General features: G+C 43.0%; 1 protein-coding gene across 1 annotated transcript in view; it reads left to right on the forward strand.

Moving 5' to 3' along the window:
• The first annotated feature begins 503 nt into the window (after nt 1–503).
• PAH (phenylalanine hydroxylase) overlaps nt 504–25,062 on the forward strand; it is a 38,740-nt gene continuing 14,181 nt past the window's right edge. The window contains exons 1-5 of the mRNA XM_017804840.1: nt 504–640; nt 4,560–4,667; nt 14,986–15,169; nt 21,700–21,788; nt 23,929–23,996. Coding sequence (XP_017660329.1) covers nt 599–640; nt 4,560–4,667; nt 14,986–15,169; nt 21,700–21,788; nt 23,929–23,996 — 491 coding nt within the window. The 5' untranslated portion in view covers nt 504–598. The remainder of the gene's footprint in view (nt 641–4,559; nt 4,668–14,985; nt 15,170–21,699; nt 21,789–23,928; nt 23,997–25,062) is intronic.

The raw sequence follows: 25,062 nt of genomic DNA on the forward strand, positions 1-25,062 counted from the left end.
ACCCCAAAAAGCCCTATTAAAGGACAAATCCCTCAGCTGCTGTGCTGCGGCAGAGCCTAACGTGCCTGGCATTTGACATCCAATGAGCAGATCCTGGAGAACATCTGATGTCTGTTCAAGTAGAGAGACATCCAATGGGAAACCCACCTGAGGCTGAACACACACGCTGCAGTGGGAATGGATGGGCAGGAGGCTGAACTGAAAACGATGTGTTGAAGTGAAGAAATGAAAACAGCTGATGTTGATCAGCAGAAGGAAGACTGTTAATTTAGAGCATGCTGCTCGTCCACGTTGGGTGCAGATAGAAACAATATGCTGGAAAGCCGCTGTGCGCAGGCGTGGGACTCACAAGGGGTGGCCGGCGTGGAGCAGCTTGTTTGTGTGTCAGGGGTGGGTGGGGTGGGTGTGCAGGGAGAACGCCCCCTTGGCATGTTGTCCAGGGGAGGGAGCTGGGGAAGGGGAGGGGAGGGATGGCTTTGCCTTGCTTGCTCCACTTTAAATACCTTTGCACAGAGTTCTGTCCACTGCAGTTAGGTCAGAAAGCTTCACCTGCTGTAGTGAAGGGGCCTCCCTGTGTGGGCATCGCTGCCTCTGCAACATGGACTCACAGCACTGCAAAATGAATGGTGACCCTTTCCAGGTAGGTGATGGGGTCTGTGTGCCTGCTTTTTGCAGAGGGGTGCCTGTCTGCCTCAAGCCTGTTTGCAAATCTTGTCCCCCACTCTCTGAGAGCCAGTTTGACCCAAGATGGGAGGAATCCACACGGATTGTTTTGATGCTTTGTGGTGTCTGGTTGCCACTGTGCTCTCTTTGGGCAGCCCCCATCCTTGTCTGTTGTTAATTGTGCTCACAAAAGTGCAGTAAGAATGCAAATAAACATTGCAGCAGTATCCTTGCATACATGGCAAAGAGAAGAAGAAGCAGAAAAGACCAGCAGTTATTAGAAGTCTTAAACCTGTGTGATGAAAGAAAGCTGTCTTCTTCTGTTAAAGAAAACCAGATGAAGTTATGTGCCTTCTAGTGGAGCTATTTGTTAAATTTTGGGACTCTGATGTTCCCCTTTTTAATGTTTACTGACTGACTTTGAACCTTTTGCTTTGGGAAATACAGGAAAGTTCTGAAGCCCATGCCCTTTGATTACAGGACCTAATGTTACTGCAGGGTCAAGTGACATAACCTGAGGCCAGCATGGTTAATTATTAGTAACAAATTCGGCACATATGTGTCCTATGCAATGCTCCTGAAGCCAGAGAAAAGCTGCACGAGGTGTGCAAAAAAGGGTTTCAATTTATACAAACCTTTTTAAGAGCTGCCAAGGAAGCCTGTTTTTCTACTGCTTTGTGTGCTGAGGCTGAACTCCCACAACAATTCTATAGGGTCTCACCTTGCTGCTTATCCAAGTTGTGTAATTGCTTGGTCCCAAAAACATCTGTGGGAGATCAGCATTTAAATGCCCTAAGAAACCTGACTTGGAAAATAGTTCCATTTTCACAAGTAACTTAGGAATATTATTTCATTTGAAATTATTTTTCACTTTTTTCCCCTAGAATTTTGTATATCTAGTAAGTCTGGACTTTACAACACAGAGGTTAAAAATTTTGTGTCCCTGAAATTGCAAGAAAAACTTTCTCTGGCCTTAGCAGTGTTGGAATTCACTCTGAAGGGCTTTATCTAAACATCTCGTAAATGGATTAGAAGGCTGACAAGATTATGTTGTTGAGCTCCAGTACTGTCACAGGTGTCAGAACAGCAATATCAATCTATGTGCAGAGTGGTTAACTAAAAATGAAGATTTGCACGGTGCTCAGGTAAGCCTGTCCTTACATCTACACATCACTTATCTTTGCGATTGTACTGGGTCCAGGAATGGTTGTTCATGCTCATCAAATGATTCTTATTTTACTGGAATAAAAAAGGATCTAGAAGAAAATTAGAGCTTAATTTATTCCATTCTACATTTGTATATGTGTTGTTTGATATTGTCCTCAGTGTATATTGATGGACATTGCCTCTATATGTATTGATAAGAACTGGGTACCAGGAAAACAATCATTTCAGTTTTCTTTCCCTTTGAAATTAAAGCAAAGACAGTCTGTCTGTGGGCAGACTCAGGCATGAACTGATGCTTGTAAAAAGACCTTCCAGTGAACTGAGTGCATATGCAGATGGGTGAGAAGTTAAGGAAGTATGATGTTGTTTACAGTGTTGGTGCCCACTCTCACTGCAGTGTGTCTTTCTTTTAAGCACCAATATAAATCAATTTACAAGAGTGGGAAAATGACTGGGGATGGATTGAAAGCAGCTGATCTCAACACATCAAGACTAGTGGCCAATGAGTTTTTTAAGGCATTTTTGTGTAATCTTATCATATAAAGAGATCAATTATCATCAGAATTACCTTGCAGGACTTAAACCTTGCATTATATCCCCTGCAAGTATCCAAACCACAAATTCTTCGTTTGTCATGCAGATTCAAGTCAATCTGTCGTATGAGTTGGTCCTCACAGCATGACTTGGCAAGAGTACTTTAAATATATAACTGCATGTCTTTTAAAACGGTTTCATTTCAGACCATGAAAACTAAATTCTCCATCCATCGGGCAGACACTAGTGTAGCGCAGTTTTGGCTTTGCTGCGTGAAAACAGAAGGACAAAGCAATGCACAGACAGTATTTAAAATTACAGTTTTGGTTACACTATCATAAAATTTCTGTACTAAAGACATTTAGTTTGACTTTTGCCAGACTCCTGTCATTGTTTTCCCTTGTGGTTGCTTGAGGTGTAAATGGGTTTCATTAGCCAGCTGACACACCACTTCCAGCTGCTTTTCCTCTTGGTCCTCACCATGTAAAGGCTGGGCTGACTCCCTGGCTGAGTGAGGACCCAGGAGACACAGAGATGCTGTGGTGTCGCAGCTGAACAGATGGAAATCTTCCTTCCGGTGCGTAAAGCCATTACTTCTACTGTAGTTCCCAATAGAAGTTCCTCATAAAGGTAAAAAACATTTGGAAAACCTTTGCAGCCTCTGGAAGTACAGCCAGATAGAAAAATGTGTTGCCAGTCTCTGGAAATAAAATCTCAGGTTAGCAGCAGCCTTGGAGGCAGCCTTGGAGGCAGCCTTGGAGACAACCTGAAGAATCAGCAATTATATACTTTACAAAAGAAGGAAGTTCTTCATAGCTCTGGAAATGTAGTCCCACCAAGAACTTGATGTCTTCAGGGCAACTGGATTTGCTTATTAATTTGTCTTCTACAAAGGCTATTTTTAATAAGGACAATATTTGAGAATTGAGACTCTTTACACTCTGATTTATATGTTCAATTAAGCAATAGCTATAACGAGGACAGTCTCTGACTGAAAATACGGATCTTCATAAAGTAAAATTGATTGGGTACCTTGAATCAAGTTTTGACCCAGGTCTTGTTACACCAGGACCCATCTGTGTTGCAGATGTCTGGTGTGATCTTTGAAATACCCATCAGGGGCAATTTGCCCAAGGTCAGTAGAAATTAAAAAGAAATGAAACAAACCAGCAAATAAGACATTAATGTGACTCCCAAAAGTTTGTGATGGTTGTGCATCAAATTTACTCTGACATCAGAAAAATTAATTGATTCTTGAAATCTCAGCAGGCCATGTCAAGTACCCAGATAGTTTTGAAAATCTGGCTCCACTCTAGGATTCAGTTTTCTATTTCTTAAGTGATGAAATTACTCTTCCCTACTTAACAGGGCTTTTGTGAAAAGAAACACATGTACTGAGGCATGCAAAGACATTCTAGTAATAAGAACCATGAAAATAGTTAAAATAAACATTCTTCTTTCTTGAGAACACTGGAAATTGCCTTTTGGAATTTGCAGAGCTGAAAATCAATAAGAGAAAGAGAACAAACATAAATGAAAACACATCTTGACTTAACTGAGTCTTTACTGACTGTGGGATTTAGGGAAGATTTAAATGTTTGCTCCAATATTTATTCCTTTTTTGTTTCTTTTACTTTCTTTGTTTGGTGTCATTATCTTGTTTTTAGATCACCTTCTATATACCTCTTGTGCATATGTCCTCTCCCCTGGGGATACCTGGAAGGTACAAAGAGAAATGAAATGAATCATAGATCATGGTCTGCACCTCTGCACAGAGCTTGTCTACATTGCTCCACTTAATCCTGAGTGTTAATGAAAAGAAAGCCTGAGGGAAGGACTTTGCACTGTAGCTGAAACCAAAGTGCAGTAATGTTTCCTGTCATCCCTGAGCTTGATATACCTGACAGATGAAGCCAGGCAGAGATGATATTGGGTTATTTTCATGTCCTTTTTAACTGCCTTGCTCCCACAAGGACCCAAGTTTGAGAGAAGGGATTTGTGTCTCTACCATCATGAATCAGAGCAGCCCCAGAGCTGCTCTACTTCTGGCATCAAAGTTGCCTTCATTCCCACTGAAAGCTATTGTATATCCTCTTTACATTGCTGATGAAGTGCAGAAAGGAAATGGAGAAAAGTAAAACTGACTCCCAGTGTAAATCTTTTCTGTTTGTGTGTTTTCTTTTCTGTCCTTTCAGGAATCTATGTACATTGAAGAGTCCCAAAATAAAAATGGTGTGATTTCTTTGATTTTCTCTCTGAAAGAAGAAGTTGGGGCATTGGCTAAAGTCCTGCGCACATTTGAGGTAAATATTTTCCTTCAGGAAACCTGACTAGGTCGTTACAATTTTGTATTACAGTAACATTTTTTCAGGGTATTTGAGATCACATTTGTTATTCTATTTCATTGCCATCATGGGGAAAAGCAGCATGCATTTCTTTTCTGGGCTTACAATCCCTTAAAGTCTTGGAGCAGAAGTAGCCTTTTTAAGTTAAAATTTGATTTCAAACTTCTAAATTAAAACCTCTACCTTTGACGTGAGAGTGGAAAAAATGCATTTTTTTCACTTAAGAAGGAAATATTCCACTGTAACTGCTTGAGTAAGAGGTAGGAGTGACTTGGCCATGACCAAAGATTGATTTATAATCAAATAATTTGCCTTATAACTTACAAGGCAAATATAACGTGCATGTGAGCCATGTGACTCACATTATATGTTGCATGAAGCATTCTACTGGGGGCAGCTACTGTCCCCACCTCAGTAAATATCTGATCTAAATAAACCCACCATCTCCCACCTGTGAGAAGTACCTGTACTTCTACAAAGTCAGTAGAGGGTACCTGCAAAATAGCATCAAAATTACAGTACTTTGTTTACACCAAAGAGATTTAACTTGTACTGACTGATTTGGGAAGCTTTTGGGGAAACAAGGAGTCATTTACCTTTCAGGACATTGTGTGCCTATTTATTCTTGTAGAAATATTTCCCAGATGTCACAAATGCTGTTTAAAAAGCACGAAATCCCTGCAATTCACGATGGTTGTGTTGCAACACACACAGCTGTGTACTCTGTGCTCCCAAACAAATACACTGTTATATTGGTTCTGTGGCGCTTTTTTTTTTTTTTAGATCCTCATATAATATTTGTACCTGAAAACAGCAATTTCTCTAGAACACTGTAAGAAGGTGCGGGTTGCTTATTTTCCATTCATAAATTGAATTTACTAGGAAATGAAAGATTTGTGTGTTATTGGTACTAAGGAAAAATAATTATAAGTTATAGGACATATTTGATTCATTAGGATGAAAGGAAATTCATGCCACTGACAGCAGAGCTAGTCTAAATCTGTGAATTGACCACTCTAATACAGTCCTGTAAAATGTCTGTATGTCAATGATGTGCATGTCTGTAAGTGAATTAAGAGACTGTTGATATTTGCTTATTAAATGCATTACTGTCTAATAACAAAATTACTGTCAGCTCTAAAGAAAAATCTGTAGGAGAGCTAGTATAAAAAAGAGAGAAGTAGGCAGTTCTTGGATGTGACTTTTCTTGCCCCAAAGCAGATACCTAAACTAGACTGTCTGAGTCATGTTTTTTCTCGGTGACCCTGATGGCAACTGAGGAGTTGGGACTCAGCTAAAGGTGTCTGCACTGTTGGCTGGGTGGTTTTCCATCTCAATGAAGCTAACTCTTTCTGTGCTAACTTTTAGTCTCCTCTAGCACCAGGGGTTGACAAGACACCTGTACATATGTGCTCTTATATCAGTTTTACATGCTGTTGACGATGTAGTGGAGAAGTAGATGCAAGGCAGGAACAAAGGGATTTAATGGTGCAAGCCTGACCTGCCACTTCAGCTCCTCAGGGCTATTGTTAGTGAATTCCTGTTGTGTAAACCAGAGCGGCCCTTGCGCTGTTCTAACTCAGTTCAAAGAACCTCACCCTCTGCACAGTGGTGTAAGACATACACACGCACAGGGTAACCTCCACCCTTTTCCACCTGGGCCATAACTACGGTGCCTCAGAGACACAGACTTTGTGCTCAGTGACATCCACAGCAGAGACAGGGAAAGTTGTAACATGCAGATGAAGAGTGGGAACAAGAAGGAAGAGCTTGAGAGAATTTTTTTGTCTTGTACTCCTTCACTGCTTAATAACATCAATTGTGAGATGCTATGGGAGTTCAGACTCTGTTGGTGGGCTCCTCTGAGCAGGGAGGTATCTAGCCTTGTCCCCAGGTTTCTGTCACCAGCTTATTTGCTGGCCTGAGGAAATGCAGTGGGTTTGTCCCAGGGGGACATCACAAGGAGAAGATGTGAGGATGGCTGCTGTCTGTCATTGCTTCATGCAACCACATGAAGTAGGAGACAAGGAAAACAAAAAAGCCACAAAATATGATCAGGCTGTTCCCTGGAGCAGATGTGGCTCTGCAACTGTTGACCCCCATGGAGGGGGTCCACACCTTGTGCAGATGCTGGTGCCGATGACCATGTGTGGCATGTTCAGAGACCGTCTGTTCCTTGCTGGGACTGGGATCTGCCCAGACTGCTGAGGTCTCTCTGGGCACTCATTCATGGGAAGGCAGGCAGAGAGCACAGCTACACTCTTTCCTTCTCCCAGCTCAGATTTGAGAGTGATTGAGACAGTGCCTCCAGCACTGGCTTTGAGGATTTTGCCTCTTCTTGAACCAATTTATAAAACTACCCTGGGACATGAAGGGGGGAGAAGGTGGGTTGAGTGAGCTGTAAATATGAAAGACTTGAAAATAAACCCTCTCTCATGGGGAAGGAAGCATGGAAGCAAGATCCAGACTGAGATACAGGGAATTGAGGGGATACCTAAAGAAAGGAGAGATCTTGAGGTGCTATCAGCACATGGACTGCCTTTCTGAAAAGGTGGTGTCTATGTGGACCTAGGGAGGTTCATCTTCTCCTTGGTTTCAGAGCTGAAGAAAAGAATTCTGTTATTTTTGGTGGACTGTCCAGTCACTCTTGAGTCCCTTCTTGAGATGCAGAAGCAGCTTTTCACTCCCAGATTCACATCCCGCCCATGTTCTACTTCTGTGTTGGGGTGAAACTTGGCCAGATTTTAGCCTCTGTCACAGCTCGTTCTACACAGGCAGCAAGAACCCAAAGGAGCTGTGGTGTGTTCTAGCCTCAGTCTGCCCCTAGATATCATGAGGTCCAGGACTGCCGGCTCATCAAGCATCATGACTATTTCCCAGTCCAGATGTAAACTGGATTTATCCAAGAGTCACATCACTCAGGGAAGGAAGTAGTGTCCAAACACAGCCCAGCTGAACTGGATAAATCCCCATTGTGGAGGCAAGGAGGAACTGAAGGTAGGGGAGCCTCATTCAGATAGGGCAAGGCCAATGGCTACAGAGTGCTCATGGCACAGAATTGTGTCCTTTAACTGAGACACCAAGTTTAAGAGAATATCAATATGTTTTGTGGAAACAGTAATGTTTGTCCTACTGAAATGTCCCTCAGGTTTTCTCATGCAGTTGACAGAGCTCACTCTCACATATGATTTTTTGCTCAAAGACCCAAACTCTAGTTTTCTGTTTGAGTCCCAGTTGCACACAAGTATAGCTACAGTAACAACTGTTGTTTTTCCTATGTAGATTGAAGGCTTTTTTTCCTGAGGAATCTCCTCTGTATACTCAGCTCCTTATGTCTGCTGTCTGAATGTCCAAAATGTACTTGATTGTTTCTACTTTTTTCTCATGTTTGTTCTCAATTCATATTCTCTTTTATGTATTTCAGAGTTAGGTCAAAGCACAATGCCCAAAAAGGGCAAACAGTCTGCATAGAAGAAGGACAGTCACATATTTAAAGAATGACTATATGCTGAAAGCATTTCTGTCTCTAAAAGCAAACACAGACTATGTCTATGGAAGAGTTTAACAACCATTTTGAGCAGGTGAGGAGTCCTTTCCCAGTCTCACACTCTAACAAAAACCAGCACTCGGGAAGACCCCTCCAAAGACAAGACCTCAGCAGGCACCTAAGCTTTTCTGACCCCTAGTTCTTGCCCACTCTCTGGTTTGCAAATCCTTGCCTGACTGCATGAATCTGTTCCTCCCGGACTGCTCTGTGGCACTGCTGACAGTACAGTCTCTGCAGTCTCTTCACCTTTCCCGGGGAAAGACGTGTCTGCAGGACCAGACTCTCACTCTGACATGCTGTAACATAATATCAGCTCAATCATGCCCTGCAATAAGCAGATTTTTAAAACTGAATCCACTTTGCTTCCATGCTAGATGCTGTGTTTCTATACTGGGATGTGGCAAACATTCACTTTTTGCTTAACAAACCCAATTATTTTGCACTTGAAAAGCCTATTTGTCCATAACATCTGTTCCAGCATGCATGCAGCTTCCTTATGGGCTCTGCTGGGGCAACACCTGAGTCCTCATTACAGGCTTGAGCATGGCTGTCAAGACAGCATTAACCCACCAGCAGGGTGTTTACAACAACATATTTTAATAGGACCTGCTATACACCTGTTTAGTGCAGCCATGTGCTGCTTATTTGTGTCATGCTGTTACAGAAGATGATAGCTAGGAAGCCTTGAATAAATACCTTAGCCTGAAACAGAACTTCACACATAGATAATATATCATGCTTAAAATAAGGAAGACAGAATGGCCATTGTGAGTTTATGTTTCTCTTTTGATTCACATCAAAAACTTATGGAGTAAAAGTGAAGGTCAAGAAAAGACAAATCCTCCATGTTTCTTGTTGAAACTGAAAAAGCAAACCTGATCATTTTGGGTTAACCCTTGGTAGAAATGCTTTTTTCTCTGTAGTGATAAAAGCCTATTGAAATCAAGATCCCTTTTTCAATTCTGAAAGAAAAAACAGTGAAGAAAAAAAAGTTGTTCTTCCTAAAATATTGGCCTTTCCATTGTTAAATTCATCATTAAAAATATCAGAAATAGACATTTCCATATGTAAAAAGGATTGCTTTCAGTCTTATTTGCAGATTTTCCACATGAATTTGTGAATACATTAATCTTCTCTTAAGTTCTTTTTCTGATAGAAAAAGTAGCAGGAAATCATCAGGTGTATTAAGTGGCAAACATTGGACTACAATACAAGTTTGCTAAACTCATTCTCAGAGAGGAGCCTTCTATCTTTTCTTCACTGATGGGACCTTCTCAAGTACTGAGCAGGACTCCAGTAGAAGGTCCAGCCATCCGTGGTTAGGGCTGTAGCTCAAAAGCAGCCCCACTGATTTGCACGATGTACTCCCACTCCCAGAGTAAGTTACTGTTTCACGGGAGTAAGAGTGCTCCATGAGAGGACAGGATGGAAATAACAGGCTGTACTAAATGAGACTGGACTTCAAGAGCCAGCAGAGATGACTCTGCTCTTTTTCTGTTTAGGAACTTCACTAAACAGAAAGTCCAACGTGACTGTTATCTCTTTGTCTCTTGGGAAGGTATTGCCTCTGCAGTGGTTTGGGTTGTTTCCAAATCAGGGGAAGAGAGCAGTCACTTTGGCCAGAGGGTGTGTTGGAAGTGTCTACAATGATAGGTGAACAGGCCAGGCATGCCCCTACCACGAGACCTGTTTTTTCATTATATTGTACATATGCACAGCTACGATCATTTTATTACACTGCTCCAAAGGCTGGTCCTCAGTCTTATCTCTCCTCTTCCTAGGGGCAGGAGAGCAGGACTTCTTGATCTAGCAAACCAAAGTGAGTTTAAAGAGAGGATTGCCCTCTTAGTAGGTGCATGTGCAGTGCCACATGTTTTTGGTTTGTCCTGCTCCATGTGTTTTGTAGCTAGATTGTGCTGAAAGCCTCATGCGAAACTTCAGGGTTGGAAAAGAAGTGCTAAGTGATGGACACCAGGGGCTGCTCCAGGGCCAGCTGCCTTCTGGAGCTGTTTGCTGGCAGGGACCTGCTCTGGGTCACTGCCTCCACAAGCTTGGAAGGAAGACCCTAGCAGATGTGAAGAATATGGAGAAGTGCTGTCTTCATCTGAGAAGCAGCCCCTTGGGCAGTAAAGCTGAACCAGATGGTTGCCTTTGGCTTCACTTTGGGAATCCACAGCTGAAGGCATCACTATAATTTCCTAAGTTCCCTGATCTCCTGTGAAAATTAGGGACTGAGCTTCTACTTGTGCTTCTGAAAGAGTCCTCCTCCAGAAAACCCTGAACTACCCCATGGCAAGGGTTAAAAGCATGTCATCTTTTTCTTGGTACCAGAAAGTACCAGCAAGTCCTTGTTTTGGGAAATTTCACCCAAATTCTCACTGAATGTTGATTAGCGGCACCACAGTGTTGTCAACAGTTCTTCATCTGGTGGCAACATGGGGTTTCTTGATGAAACCAAACTTAATTAATGGCAACAGTCATGAAAACAAGCTACAGCTGGACTTAACAGCTGTATTTAGTTTTAGAACCATGTACAGGAGCATTTAGTAATGGATAAACAGAAGGATATATAAATGGCATGGAAATTAGTAGCTCATAACTTTCCCAAAGAGGATCCATCCCTACTGAAAGCTTTCCCAAGTAGCTATGAAAACACAATTTTCCTTTTCCAATACCTGGTCATTAAACTTTCTGAGGGTGTGACTAAATTCTCTCATGAAGTGACCTCTGCAAGACTGCCTATGTAGTGTAACACCAGGCTCATTTCATCCTGCTGGTGTGGGGCACCTGCAGTGTAGAAGATGCTCAGTTAGGATGGCATTACTGGAATAACCCGGGGAAGGGGCTGGAGCTGCTTCACAGCCTCTGAGATGCAGCACTGTGAGGTAAGGCAGGCATGGGCAATCTCCCCCCTGCATCCACCAGTCCATGTTGTAATTTGATTTCTGTATCACTGTCCCCTTCTAACTTGCTTAGAACTAAGTTCTAAATTGATTTTTGAGCTCTGAGAATGTGTCTTGAGACTTCTTTCTATAATCTCAATCCATAGGCTCATGTGATTCCTACCAGCTCTAAAACAGGAAAGGCAGAAGAGACCAGTGTTACTAGTTCAGATGTGAATCCAGCCTCAAACATATGACATCCCAGATCTCCCAAAACCAGTTAGGTTAGGAATTAGGTTCCAGCAGGAAAAAATAGCTCAGAAAACTGGAAGAACTTTTATTAGCTGACTTTCTCAGATAACCATTTATCTCCAGAAGCTGGAGCTTTAAATAAAGCATCAACTACTGTGAGAAACCTGATGCAATTGCAAGATTTGCCAATATCAAGGATACAAAAAAGTTCTGAACAATGTGAAATTATGAAGATTAAACACTAGATGGAGTAGTTGGACTGGAATGAAACTGAGATTTGTAAAACAACTCTAGTAACAGTCACTGTAAATATTTTGAAATCAAGGGCTTAGTAGCAAGGCACAGCATATGAGAACACATTTCTCCAGGAGTGCCAGTTCAGGGAGTTGGATGTACGCTGCCGAATTCTTGCTCTGAAAACAGTCACCAGAAGGGTTCTCCCTTCAGCTTCTTCTGTTGTAAGGTCCTGGAGCCTTGGCAAAAAGAGGTAACAGGTTGGCTCTGCACATTGTTGAGTGGCAGATATCCCTCAAATAAATAACAAAGCTGCTTGACACTCTGCATGAAGACATCCTGCTTATCTCAGGTGTAAGAAAGGAGGTCACTCTCTCCATGAGCTACTTCCTACCTGTCTTCCTTTTCCCCCCTTTTTCCCACTGTCTTAGGTTACGGTCATAGTTTGAGAGACATTAGTGGTCCTGCTGCCGCAAGCATACCTTGTGCCTGCCCTGCAGCTTATCTCTTTATTTCCAGTCTCTGCATCATTCCCTTAATTTTGTGGTCATTGCTGCCTGTGCAACTGCTCACTGAGCCAGGTTAGAGAGCTGGTACAGAGGAGAAGTCATCTGGTTAAAAACAAAAAAGGGATACAGGTATCTTCAGTCTGGAGAAGAGAAGGTGCTGGGGTGAACTTATTGTGGCCTTTCAGTACTTAAAGGGGGCCTATAAGAAAGATGGGGACAGACCGTTTAGCAAGGCCTTTTGCGATGGGATATGGAATGAAGTTTGAAACTAAAAGAGGGTAGATTCAGACTAGACATAAGGAAGACACTTTTTACCATGAGGAGGGTGAGATGCCAGCATGGTTTGCCCAGAGAGGTGGTGGATGCCTCACCCCTGGAAAGATTCAAGGCCAGCTTGAATAGGGCTCTGAGCAGTCTGATGTAGCTGAAGATATCCTTGCTCATTGCAGAGGGGTTGGACTAGATGTCCTTTAAATGTCCCTTCCAACCCAAACTATTCTATGGGTCTGTGATTCTATGATCTCTCAAACAGCTCTGCTGTCTCTGGGGGAGGGATGTTGAGGCAGGGATGAACAATTGTGGGTGGAGGAGGGAAGGAGGGAATAACACTCACTGAAGAGAGGTCCATGTTATCACAGCTCTGCAAGATGTAGAAAGCCTAGTCAGAGCTTAGGACCCCATTTCACTGTGAATCTACACAGAGACAGAATACAACACCCCTACACATCAGTGCAAAGTGAAAGTAAAGCAACACCTCAGTGTGCCTGTGACGAGCCTTTGGCAGGCAGAGGTTTTGCAACCACTCTCCACCTCTCTGGGTGTCTGTGCAGAGCAGCTAAATGCCCCAAGCTCCAGGTGCCAGACCATGCCGAAGCACTGCTCCACACAGCACGACCATGGCGGAGGGGCCGGCAGCCCCCTGCGCCTGCTCTCTGTCAGAAACTCCCAGTGCCTCAACAAGCAGCGGGTACAATGTGCAGTCTGTTTGTGAAATGGGGCTTTGGAGGCCTTAAAAAAATTGTCCTCGGGGCCAAGGACAGTGGCGGCCATTCTCCCTCCCAGGCGGCCCCTTGAGGAGGGATTCACCCCCATCATCTCTCTAGGGCAGCGGTTGGTGAATGCGCTTTTGACCTTTTCAACTTATTGTATTGGTATCTAGCCAAACAATTTAAGTTCATCTGTAGCGTGCAATGCTCAGGAAACAGAGGAATTACATGCATGTTTCCTACCAAGGAATAAACTGCCTTTTGTGGTGGAATAAATGAGGCATTTGCCGCTGATGGCCAGATGCCCTCCTGCGCTGTGCAAGCACTGAGAGGAGCGAAGAAAACCTTAAAGGATTTGAGAGGCTCAAAAAGAGGGACGTAGAGATAAAAAAGGTTCCCTCTTTCTTCCTTGTAGGTCACAAGTAGATCCTCACAGTGTTACTTCACAGATGAAATCCTGACCTCTCTGCAGCAGGGGGTTGACATTGACACCACCAGGGCCATCACTTCACCCCATGTAGTTTGGGGTGTTCTTTAGCTTGAAAGAAGCAAAACAAAAGCTTCTCCAGGGCTGCTGAGCACCATGTGTCACCTCTTCTGACTCTTCTGTGGTAATGATTCTATGATTCTGTGATCTTCAGGCCCAGATTTCCTCCAGGGATATGTATATTCCTCTCGGGGGACAGAAGCCCAGGCCTGACCCTGTCATTCCGTGTCTTCAGCTTCAGTGTGAGATTGACAGGATGGTTGGTTGGCAAAGTGAGTGCCCACTGAAACCTGTTTAAAAGGTTTTTCTCAAAAAAAAAAAAAGAAAAGTGCAATATTTTTGTATTCAAATTACAGTGCTCAGGAAAACATTTGAGTTCAGCTAAACTGAGGTAGATTGTCCCACACTTTTGCTTAAGTGACTGGAAAAATAGGATTTTTAGCTACTTATTGCTCACACAGCAGCATGGTGGCTTGTCTGAGTTTAGGTTCCCATTGTCTATAGTCATCAAGACTATACTTGCCAATGAACTCTTTCTTCAGAGCTGGAGGACACTGCTGATGGTCAGACAGAATTCCAATTTCCAAGCTAAAGAAAATATTTTCTGTGATTAGATCCTGGAGCAGTACCAGAGATACTGAGGAGTCTCAAAACTTGACTGGACACAGCCCTGAGCAATCTGCTCTAGCAGAACCTGCCTGAGCAATCTGTAGGACTAGCTGATCTCCAGAGGTCCCATCCAACCTCAGCAACTCTGTGATTCTGTGATTTAAAACACCTATGTTTTTATTTGCACAAATGTCGGCTGCCTTTTTTTTTGGTGCAGATCCATGTTTCCCGTTGGATCCCTACCCAACAGCTGCTCACAGCCCTGGAAATTGTGCAGGTGGCTTTGCAGGTGACTGTGCAGTGGTTTGGCAGAAGCTTATCTCACAGGGTGCACAGCTGCTTGCTTTTCCAGTCTTCTTTCAAGATGCTCCTAAATACAGCATTTAGTTTCTCACGAGAGGGTACTCTACAGGTGGAATGCCTGCTTCCTGTGTTGATCCTTGGGAAATGTCCTTGTCGACACAGACAGGCTCTCATTATGTACTTGAGGTACTGGAGTCACCATTTACAATACAAAGCCTGTTTACAGCTTGTATCCTGCTTCCACCTTCTTCTAACCTTTATGAGGGTGAATCCCACATTTCATTCTTCCTTTTTGTCTCTCTCTCTGTTGTGAAAATCTTCAGTTCAGTAGCCCCAAGAGGTAAGTGTCTACTTTTGAATTATTTGGATTGTATAGTATGGTTTGTTGACTGACACGTGTTTATCTAGCCTTTATGTCATATTCCTCCTCCCAAATCCTGTGGCAATAAAATTTCTTTTTCTCATAGGAAAAAGGTATAAACTTGACCCATATTGAGTCCCGACCTTCCCGTCTCAATAAAGATGAGTATGAGTTCTTCATTAACTTGGAAGGCAAGAATATCCCAGCACTGGATAAGATCATCAAGTCCTTGAGAAGTGATATTGGAGCAACAGTCCATGAGCTTTCACGAACAAAGAAGAAGGACACTGGTAAGGATACACTGACAAGGTTAACACTGACAAGGAATATTTGTGTCACATACTGAAATTACTTATTTTTCCCATAGTAAAGGAGATCCTCTTGGATCTTAGTGGCTACATTTCCCTGTCTCTGCCTATTCTGCCTGTGCTGTAAGCTTTTTCATTTGGAGATTTTCTGTCAGTGTAAACTGCCATGCTTCATCTTTTGCCATGCTTCTGACTAGGTCTCCTGGGAAACCGGGGAGACTCTGCCACCCACTTTAGTGTGAGCAGGGCTAACTCTCTACTACTGTAAGAAATCCCAGGGTGGTCAGTTGCAATTCTGCTCTTGGAGGGAAATAAGGAAAATTTTGTGAGTTGTTCATGCTCCTAATTCTCAGAGATTTGCTAGAGTTGAGGCTGCCTGGTAAGGTGGTGGCTGCCCAGCAGCTAGTCCGAGACATACTTAAACGCCTCTTCAGATAACAGATGTGATTTTAATAGGATTTCAGACTTTAAATACTTTAGGTTTGGATCTTCCTCTTCCTTCCTAGGAACAACATGAAAGGACTTTAATACCTTCTTGAGATCAGTGCTGGTAATCCTTTTACCACTTCCTTTGTGTCTTAGCCATGACATTACATTTGAAGATGAAAAAGAAGAAGTCAGATACTCTTTGGAGTCAATTCTCTCCATTCATGAGATGAAGGGACAAAAGGTTGATTAGGTGATTTATGATCACGTCAAATCAAAGAGGTTCACTTTTGGGAGCTTTTTAATTTCCAGAAGAAAGCTACAGGACCTAGCAGGGCTTAACATTACTTTTATTTTTCTAGTTATTATGAAGAAGTAAATAATAAACGTTATTAAATAATGAAGTTGTGTATAAACATAGGCCAGAGTCAGATGGAGATACTGCTCTAAATATCATCCAAGAAAGTCTTGTGTGTGGAAATTCTGACCTCACAGAAATCAAAACTCCTGTGGTCAGCTGTAGGATTAGGATTTCACTGCATATTACTGAGTTGATCAAAGGGTTTTTTGAGCTAGATTATCCTGTCAGTGCTTCAGAAAGGGACTTTATCCCCTTCTGTCTGAGAGGATAACTTGTGTTTGTTTGTTAATTTCAGTAATTCAGAAATAATATAAAGTGGGAGCAATTTATTGCTGAGGAAACAGAGGAAGACTGATATTTCTTTTTGCCCTTTTCCTTTTTTTTTAAGTTTCAACTCCTCTCATGAGTAGTGAGGGTCCAGTCAAACTGAAATCCCCAAAGAACCATATTTTGAAAGGTCAAACAAGCCCTGCTTAGGGGATGAACTGTGGGTGGCAAATTCTGGGCTGAGGCAGCTACAAGGGCAGACTGAGATCGGAACAGCCCAAGCTGTAGGAAGTGTGGTAAGATGCTGTCCTTTATCAGTGATGACATTAACAAATAACAGGCCTTGTGGTGCCTTTTAGGCCAGCTTGCCTTTCAAATGTGTCCTCCTGGCAAATCTGGTCATAGTCCACGGATATGCTTATGTGAAATCATATTCCCAAAACACAGAATGGGAACAGTATGCTCCCAGGGAGCAAAATCTCAGAAATATGGTTTATGGGGATATTGCCACACTCCTCTCAGTGGGCAGGTAAAGGCTGGGAATATTTTCTTCTGGAGGCAGTCTGGGATCCCATGGGACTGGTTCTTCTACTGCTGCCTAAAGACGCTCTCATTCTTTCCCTGCTAAGTATTCATTTTTCTCATGTTCATGATTTGAGAAAGAAAAACCCTATTTTGCTGTTTCCTGTAGGAAGCACACAGTACCATTCTTGGGGCACTGCTTTGTGGACACTCAGCGGAAATTTCTGTATTCTACCCCTTCTGTATAGTTCAGTGTTAAACACGTGTATGTGCTTTATTGGGCAAGTGATAAATGAATGGCTTTTTCCTTTTTCTGTTTTTTTTTTCTATTTTTTTTTTTGATCACTTTAACTGCTTTTAGGTTTAGTTTTCTTTCAACTAAATGCAAAATATAATCAACATATTCAAATAGTCACAAATACCAGATTTGGATCAACAGTGTAATTTTAGCTGAGAGCAGACCAGCAAAATGCTCTAAATCCAAATGTAGCTTTAGAGCTTCAGATGAGAAGGGTTGGCAGTTCCTGGGCCAAAAGCCCTTTCTACAGATGGAAAGATTTGTTGTGCAAACACAGTGCATCTCTTCATGGCTCTTTTTGGAAACAAGCTGGCTATCTGCAGTCCACTTGGAGCCCATGAATAAAAATAATTAAATATTATTCTGTTGCAGCATTAGGGAAATGCAGACAATTTATTGCATTTCTAAGACAATCTGGAAGCTGAGGTTCTGTAGGGGCCTTGTTTGCTAAACCCTGAGGCTGGTTAAAGCATTTGAGACTGTTTAAAAATGGGCTAAACCTGGGCCTTGAACTGCTATAAATTGCATAGACCTGTCTTTGACCCTCCTCACAATGGTCCAAATGGAGGAGTTCTGCAGAAGTCCTCTCTGCCCATGCTTTGCTGCCTCTCATATAAATGGCTTATTAGCATTCTGCTAAGCATTTGACCCCACGGTAATTTGGTCACCACTTGGGTGTCCAGCATGGTCCCATAAATGCTGCTGTTTCACTTACAGACAAATCAATATTTATTACTGATCAGCCCACGTTTGCTCCTCAGACCTTCACAGAGACCCAGTGTTGCAACAGCTTGCCCTGGCAATTCATTAATCACTGTGCAGACAGACAGTGAGTCTGGCAAATGGGCTGGAGGAGGATGTTGCAAACAAAATATGGGATAGAATCAGCCAGAGGGTAATTTGATTTGATCTTTTAAATAGTTTCTGGGAGGGCTGGGGACAGTCTCTTGGCACTCCACAGCTAGGCAGAAGACCCAGTAGCCCTTTTGCACCCTGGTCCCTGATGCAAGGGCTGTATGGACTTTATCCTGTGTTTGCCCAGAGTCTGTGCTCAGAATCTTTGATTTCCATAAGAGCTGAGAAGGCTCAGGGCTTTCCAAGACCTAACATAACATCAGTTATGGCGGTGCACGTAGCACTAAACATCCTTGGGATTTCCCTTTCACAATCTGCCACTTTCAGCCAGGTCTGCAAGCTCAGAGCTGCTTTCTTTTAGCTACTGCTGGTGTTTGGGTAGACAGGATCAGTAGATTTCTGCCGTGCAGGAGCTGCACGACAGGAAGATAAGGTGTTGCTCCTGTGTAGGTGGAAAACAAGTCACCCATCTCCATACCTGGAACTGATACCACATCAACCTGGAGTCAGTTTTTTGTAGTTTATTGTAAGCTCCACACAAAGTGCTTTGGCAATCTTGAGAAAAAAGTGTATTTAATGAAAGTAAGCCACTATTTTACATTCATTTTTTTCACTTGAAGTTTTAATGATTCAAACCCTGCCCCTGAGACCTTTCTGATTCAGACCAGCAAAATCCTGCAGACATCACTACCAAAATCCACCGCAGATTTCAGCCCCCTACCAATTTGTCTACACAGCCTGGACCCTTCAGTTCGTGGTGTGTCCCTGAGAAGAGTGGTTATTCACTCTAACACTGACAAATCCTTTGCTGTGGGAGTGCCATGCAGCTTTTTTCCCAGTGTCTAATCTAAAAACATTTACCAGTGTACCTCAGCCCAAGCTGATAGTGGGGAGTCTGAAGCACAGTGGAGCGAGTCCTCCACCATCACACAAAGCTCAGGGATAGAGCCAGGAGATAAACCCACATAAAAACCAGGCTCAGGATGGCTGCCTGTGCTCACCCTACACACGGTGTAAGTAGTGACCCCTCTCTAGGGATTGACCCCTCTCTAGGGATTGACCCCTCTCTAGGGATCAAACACACCTTTTTCTACTCCCCTGTCCGACTGGTTTAACTCAAGAGGTTGGAGGTGCAGGAAAGTTTCTAACGACAAGGCGAGAGAGTATTTCTTGAGCAACTAAGAGAACTAGCCGTGCATCCAGCAGCAAAGAAACGTATGTGGGGAAGATCTTCCTGAGTCTGCTGCTGCCATCTAGTGACTTGTTCAGGTCTGGTTTTTAGGGTAAAGCAGAAGGGTGCATCTTGGAGAGAGTGGACCAAATCCCACTTCTGCTGAGCGGGAGAAGGGAAAGCAGAGCTGGAGCACCGCTGAGCACCGTGACGGGTGTCCGCAGCCCGGGGAGCTCAGGTAGCCCAGGATCTTCCTGGCCAGCAGCCACCAGCTGCCTATTTTTCGTTGCCTGCCTGAAACAAATATGAAGGCTCCCAGGTGGGAGTGCTCATGGAGCCGGGCTGGCCCTGGGACAGGGGTCAGGGGCAGTGGGCACTCTGCATGGGGCTGAGCCAAAGTGTGACCTGTAAATGCTTTTGCTGCTTCGGCGCCTCTGTGCAGGTGACTTGTAGAAACCCAGTGCCACAAGTGCCCTCCACACCGTTGGGCTCAGCAGAAATCACAACTGAATAGTCCTGGAGACAGAGAGATCCTCTTATCACATAGGTGGTCCATCAGGTCTGGGATGAGCCCCATCAGCAAGTCACTGCAGGGAACTGATTCAGCAGCAGCTGGCTGAGGATTAGGTTCACTTGACACAACATACCAGATAAGATGGGGAGGTATCCTGAGTGACAGTGCTCCCAGCTAAGCAAAGAGCCACAGAAGGGAATGAGCTGTTTTCCAAGCTCTGGCTGAGCAAGCAAGGCCTATTTGTGCAAGAAAGTCACTAAATTAATTGCAAAAATTTTATTGATAGAGTCTGCCCCTTGTCTTGGATCAGAGGATCTTTGGGTCATGTTAGACTTTAAATATGTGTTACTGACTTGTACTCAGTGTGGGGAGCATGTGGGACATGATTCCATGGCCTGAGCATGGTGTACATCCTCAGATGGAGGTCTTGTGCCCTTTCCACAGAAAAAATAGAACTGGAAATGGTGCAGAGGGAAGTGATGAGAGTGCATGAGATACCCCACGGTTTCTGTGCCTAAAATACATAGGAAGAACCAGGAAAACGGAGAGTAGATGGAGGATCTGACAGAGAGAGATAAATTCCTAGGGGCCTGGAAAAGGTGAATGGCAATTAATAATGCTTATATGCAGGATCTAATTAACAACACTTGAAATAATCAAGTTTAAAAAAAAAGGGTAGTAATTTTTCATGTCACATGTAAAGAAATGATAGACCTAAGTGCTGCAGAGTTTCCTGGAGACAGATGTGTATTTGGGCTCAAAGAACAACTAATTGTATTTGTGAGAAGTTCGCCACAGTCTATTAAATTCAGGCTTGACAACTGACTCTGACTTGGACAGAAGAAAAGGGCAAAGATGCAGGCAGCTCGGATCAGAGGGCCAAAAATGTAAGAATGAGGCAACAGAAGGGAGACCCAAGCAAGCTGAACACAGCAGAGCTGGCAGCTCCCAAGATACGCGCAGTCGCCAGCGCTACCTAGTAGTGATACTACTGATGCACTTCCCAAAGCAATGACTGGGCAAGGGCCCACAGTTACTGTGCTCCCTCCACCACTGAGCTCTCCTGGCTCAGCATTGCAGAGGGATGGGGTGGCCAGGCCCAGTGGTGGCCTGGCTTGATATGCAACTGGATCATCTTGGAGGAGAAGGAAGAGAGGGCTGCAGCCTGGTAGAGCCACTGCACATGTGATGGACCTCTTTCTCTTAAGGGGATATGTGTCAGGAGTCTGCCTAGACCACTGGGTGAATGCACTCCTGGCTCTGGGAAGGAGGCTGGACCTGGGATAACTACTTTATGTACCTAAGAGGTGCAAAGAGCCTTTTGGTGTTGCAACTGCCATGAAAACACTTGACTTCCTCTTTTCTCTGTCTCAACACGCCACATCTGGAAATCCCTGTGATTCTTCTTTGTCCTTCACTTTATGTTCTTATTTAAGGGGAGGGTCCCATGGACATTACGTGCTGTGTAGTCAATGTGGTCCCTTTTCACATGCTGGCTGTGCCACAGGCAGCATGTATAGTGTATGAGTTACAAGGCAATAGAAGACAGACCAACAATGTTAATCAAGTGAATGCACTATTGTATAATGACTGTAGTAATACAGTGTTGATTTGGAGTATTACAGTACCATTTATCATTTTATTTCAGAATCCTTGTTCAAGAGAGGTCACCACGTGGGTCTTAGAAAGAGATTTTTAGAGCGTCAAATAATTCTGTACCCCTGTTGTGGGGTTTCTTGTTGTTCCTTTGAAGGGGGAAAAATCCTAGCTATTGTGAAAAATTCCTACATTTTGGTAAGCCAAGAGACCAGAAGTAATAAACAGAAAATCATAAACATTACAAGCCATCTCTGCACCAAGGGTTAGACACTCTTGATGTTCTGTATTCTTCCAACAGTGCAAAACAGCCACAAATTCAAGACAACTTGCACAGTTTGTTCTTACTTTCTACTAAAGGAAAAAGGATTGCTCCCCAAAGAATTTAGCCCCTTACATATATTTCTTTATGTTTATGGTGAATAAATGGAAAGATTAGAAGATGGTCCCAAAACAGATTATAAAGAAGCATACCAGTCTCTGTTTCATTTTTGTTTTTCAGTGCCATGGTTCCCAAGAAGCATCCAGGAGCTGGACAGGTTTGCCAATCAGATCCTAAGCTACGGAGCAGAACTGGATGCTGATCATCCTGTAAGAGCTTTATTTTTTTAAGTTTTTTTCCTAGTTATTGGGACAGATATTTCTCTCATTTACATTTGCTCTGCTTTAGTGCAGATCTAGTAGACTAAGTCTCACATGGTACAGGACAAGGGTGGTACCACATTTCTAGGGTTAGAATCAGCCTAATCACTGATTATGAAGTAAATCAAACAGAAAGTTGCTTTAATTGAGCAAATACCAGGAGACCCTAAAAGTCATCAGTGGTCATCAGAGCACAGGGCCACCAGAAGGGTCCATCTAGTTTTCCCAGATGAGTCTGGTGTGGTCACTTCAGACTCATTTTGTGTATCACAAACAAGAAAAATTTAAGAAGCAACGTATCATAGCCCAGAGATGGGAAGCCTGGTTTTTCATCCTTGATTACATACACGTGATTTAGTTTAGTGTCTTGTTATGCGGTTGTTAAATCTGATGTGGTACTTGTTTAGTGAGACACAACAAAAGAAAAGGTTCTTGGTTCAAAAAGTTTGTGGTTTAAATGGCAGCATCGGAAAGTTTTGTTCATTGATTTAGCTGATAAAAAAATTTGTTTTGTGGTTTTTCAGTTTTTTCAGATACAAGAATATTTTCTGCCTCTATTCCCTCTCCAAGCAAACAACAACTTGCTTTCATTGTCAAAACACACTGACTTCCATGCAGTGCACCAGAAATTGCTGCTATTAGTTTAATTGAGATAGGGTGATTACAAATAAATTACACGCAGCGCAACAAAAATTGCTGCTATTAGTTTTATTGAGATGGAGTGATTAGTCATTCACTACCTATTGCTTAATTCAAGATGTGTTATGTACCATGTACAATGATTCATGATGTTCAGTGTGGTCATATGAAAGGCAGAATGAAAGGAGGTACACTGAGCCAATGGCCCCCTTGTGTGTCATGTGGGAATAGACCAAGACTGTATTTGAAAAAAGAAAAATATATTAAAAGGAATGAAGCATCTTTCCTCCAGTTCCTAGAATTCGTTGGTGAGCACTTGTGCCTTAAAAAAGAAAGCCAGCTGCTGGGGTAAATAGGTGTGACAGTCCACAGAGTGCAGGAGAGAAATTAAAGAAGCCTGTGTTTTTAGTAGTTAAAGTGATATATGATATTTAATCACAGTGATCTCTATGAAAGGTTAATCTTGGCCATTGTCTGCCTCTTTTTTAATTCACACTCTGAGATTTACACTCTGCTTCAGCCGTCTTCTGTACTTGGTTGTGTTTCATGGCCTCTCAGTCCAGTTGTGCTGTTCCCCACTAAGAGACGCATTTATGAACGACCACAGTGCCCAGTGAGCTCTTCCCATTTGCCCTGTGGAAGTGCATCCTAGTGTGGGAGGATGTTTCCATACTCCAAGTGCTGAAGGCATTCCTAGCACTGAGGAACTTTTAGTCTAAAAAGCAGGCACACTGGGGTAGGAGAATGGTTATCCTAGATGAAGATTTAGAGGTTTTATTTCTTATCCTTGGTTTTATTGGTAATTAGTTGCAAAGGTCAAGCTCCCAACCACAAGGTCTATTAGGCATTCTTTGTAGTCATCAATTCCCTTCGAATGATTGAATTTGAAGTACAAATAGGGCTTTTTGGCCTGCTAAGTGCCTACTGTTCCTCTAGCAGTTTGAAAATGAACACTTTTAAGTGTGGTTCATGCTGAAAATCCGCCTAAAAATCTGATTGAGTTGATGAATGTGTTTCTAGTGTGTTTTGATTCTGCTCCTCTGGAGCAGCCCAGCTGTGCCAGGAACAGCAACAAGCTTCAAGAGAAACCAGAGGGGCATGGTTATCTGAGTGCTGTTAATTCTGTGTATTGCTCTTGCTGGGAGCACCTTGTTGTTGCTGTAAAGGAGCATGTTTCCCTATTTTGTAGCAAGCAGAAATGGGAAAATGAAAGGACCTGTGGGGCGAGAGGTGCTGTGAGACTGTGACTGAATGGCTGCTCTGGTGGCTCTGCAGACTGGGAAGGAGTGGTGCCCTTTGTGAGCAGAGCCTGGCAGAACGGAGGCAGCTTTCCCACTGTGCTTCCTGCACTTCTCAGACTACACCAGCCATACCTGAGGGTGCTCAGTGGGAGGAAGGCTGTTCACCATTTGCACTTACACATGGATTGACCGTCCCTGTTTCTCTTCAGGGGTTCAAAGATCCCGTGTACCGGGCCCGGAGGAAGGAGTTTGCAGATATCGCCTACAACTACAGACAGTGAGTACCCAGTGCATGGGCAAAAAGCAAACCCACATCTCTTGCCCTCTCCTAGGGTGCTCACCCTGCTGGCAATCCCTGTTTTTCCGTAAGAATCCTCCCAGTGTTGGCTTTTCTCTGCCATGTGTTTAAATCTTACTGTTCGTGCATTTATCCCCAAATCATGACAAAACCAAAGTAAATTGTTCCAGGCACATGTTCAGAAGAAAACATCACCTCCCTTCTTTCCCTCAACACCCCTCTTCCCTGGCTTTGTTGTCTAATTGAGCAGCAGACTCTGTTGCTACTACAAAGACCTGAGCATTGAATAAAGATGCTTCTGGTATTCTCCCCATTAAACCAGGTCTGGGAGAGGAGTGCCTATCATTAACATTAAAGCAGGAGCTGCATACACTATTAAAATAATTAATAACTTATGGTTCTGATGCTAATCCAGTGTCTGATACCCTACTTTTATCATGTCTGATCCAGCTGCAGTCAGCAATTTGGGCTCTCATTTCCCAAGAAAAATGAATGGACAGGTTAAATTCAGTTAGAACAGGCTTGGTTGATTGCTTTCAGTGATCAGATCTGGAGGAGAAAAAGTTCTATTCCCAGAGCCACTCGCACATATAAATTAGTATTACTAGGCCTGATTCTTGCTGGGACTGGTAAAAATTGTGGTTGCAAAGAAAAAATAACTTATATTTTACATTTAGGGCTCCATTTTGCACAGGATGAAAAGATAGCCCCTAAGCAAAAGAGCTAAAAATCCAATCACAAAATGAGAGACAAAACTGAAGTGATTCACAGAAAGTACAAGATATCAGGTAAAAAAAGTCAGGACCTCAGTTCCCAGCTAGGAAATTTGAATAAGACACTGTGTCCAGATATAAATGGTTCTAATGTGTGCTGATAGATATCTCACAAAAGATGTACCTTTCTTGCACAGTAGACAGCAAATTCTATTCTCCAGTTTGTAGGCTTTCACCAAATTGTACACTGAAATAAAGCAAAAAAGTTAACCACGCCTCCCTCCAAGATTTGAACTAAACCACTATGTTCCAAGATGTAACTTATTAATATT

Source organism: Lepidothrix coronata, unplaced genomic scaffold (assembly GCF_001604755.1).
Source record: "Lepidothrix coronata isolate B3197 unplaced genomic scaffold, Lepidothrix_coronata-1.0 Scaffold10, whole genome shotgun sequence".
In the NCBI taxonomy this organism is placed as follows: Eukaryota; Metazoa; Chordata; class Aves; order Passeriformes; family Pipridae; genus Lepidothrix; species Lepidothrix coronata.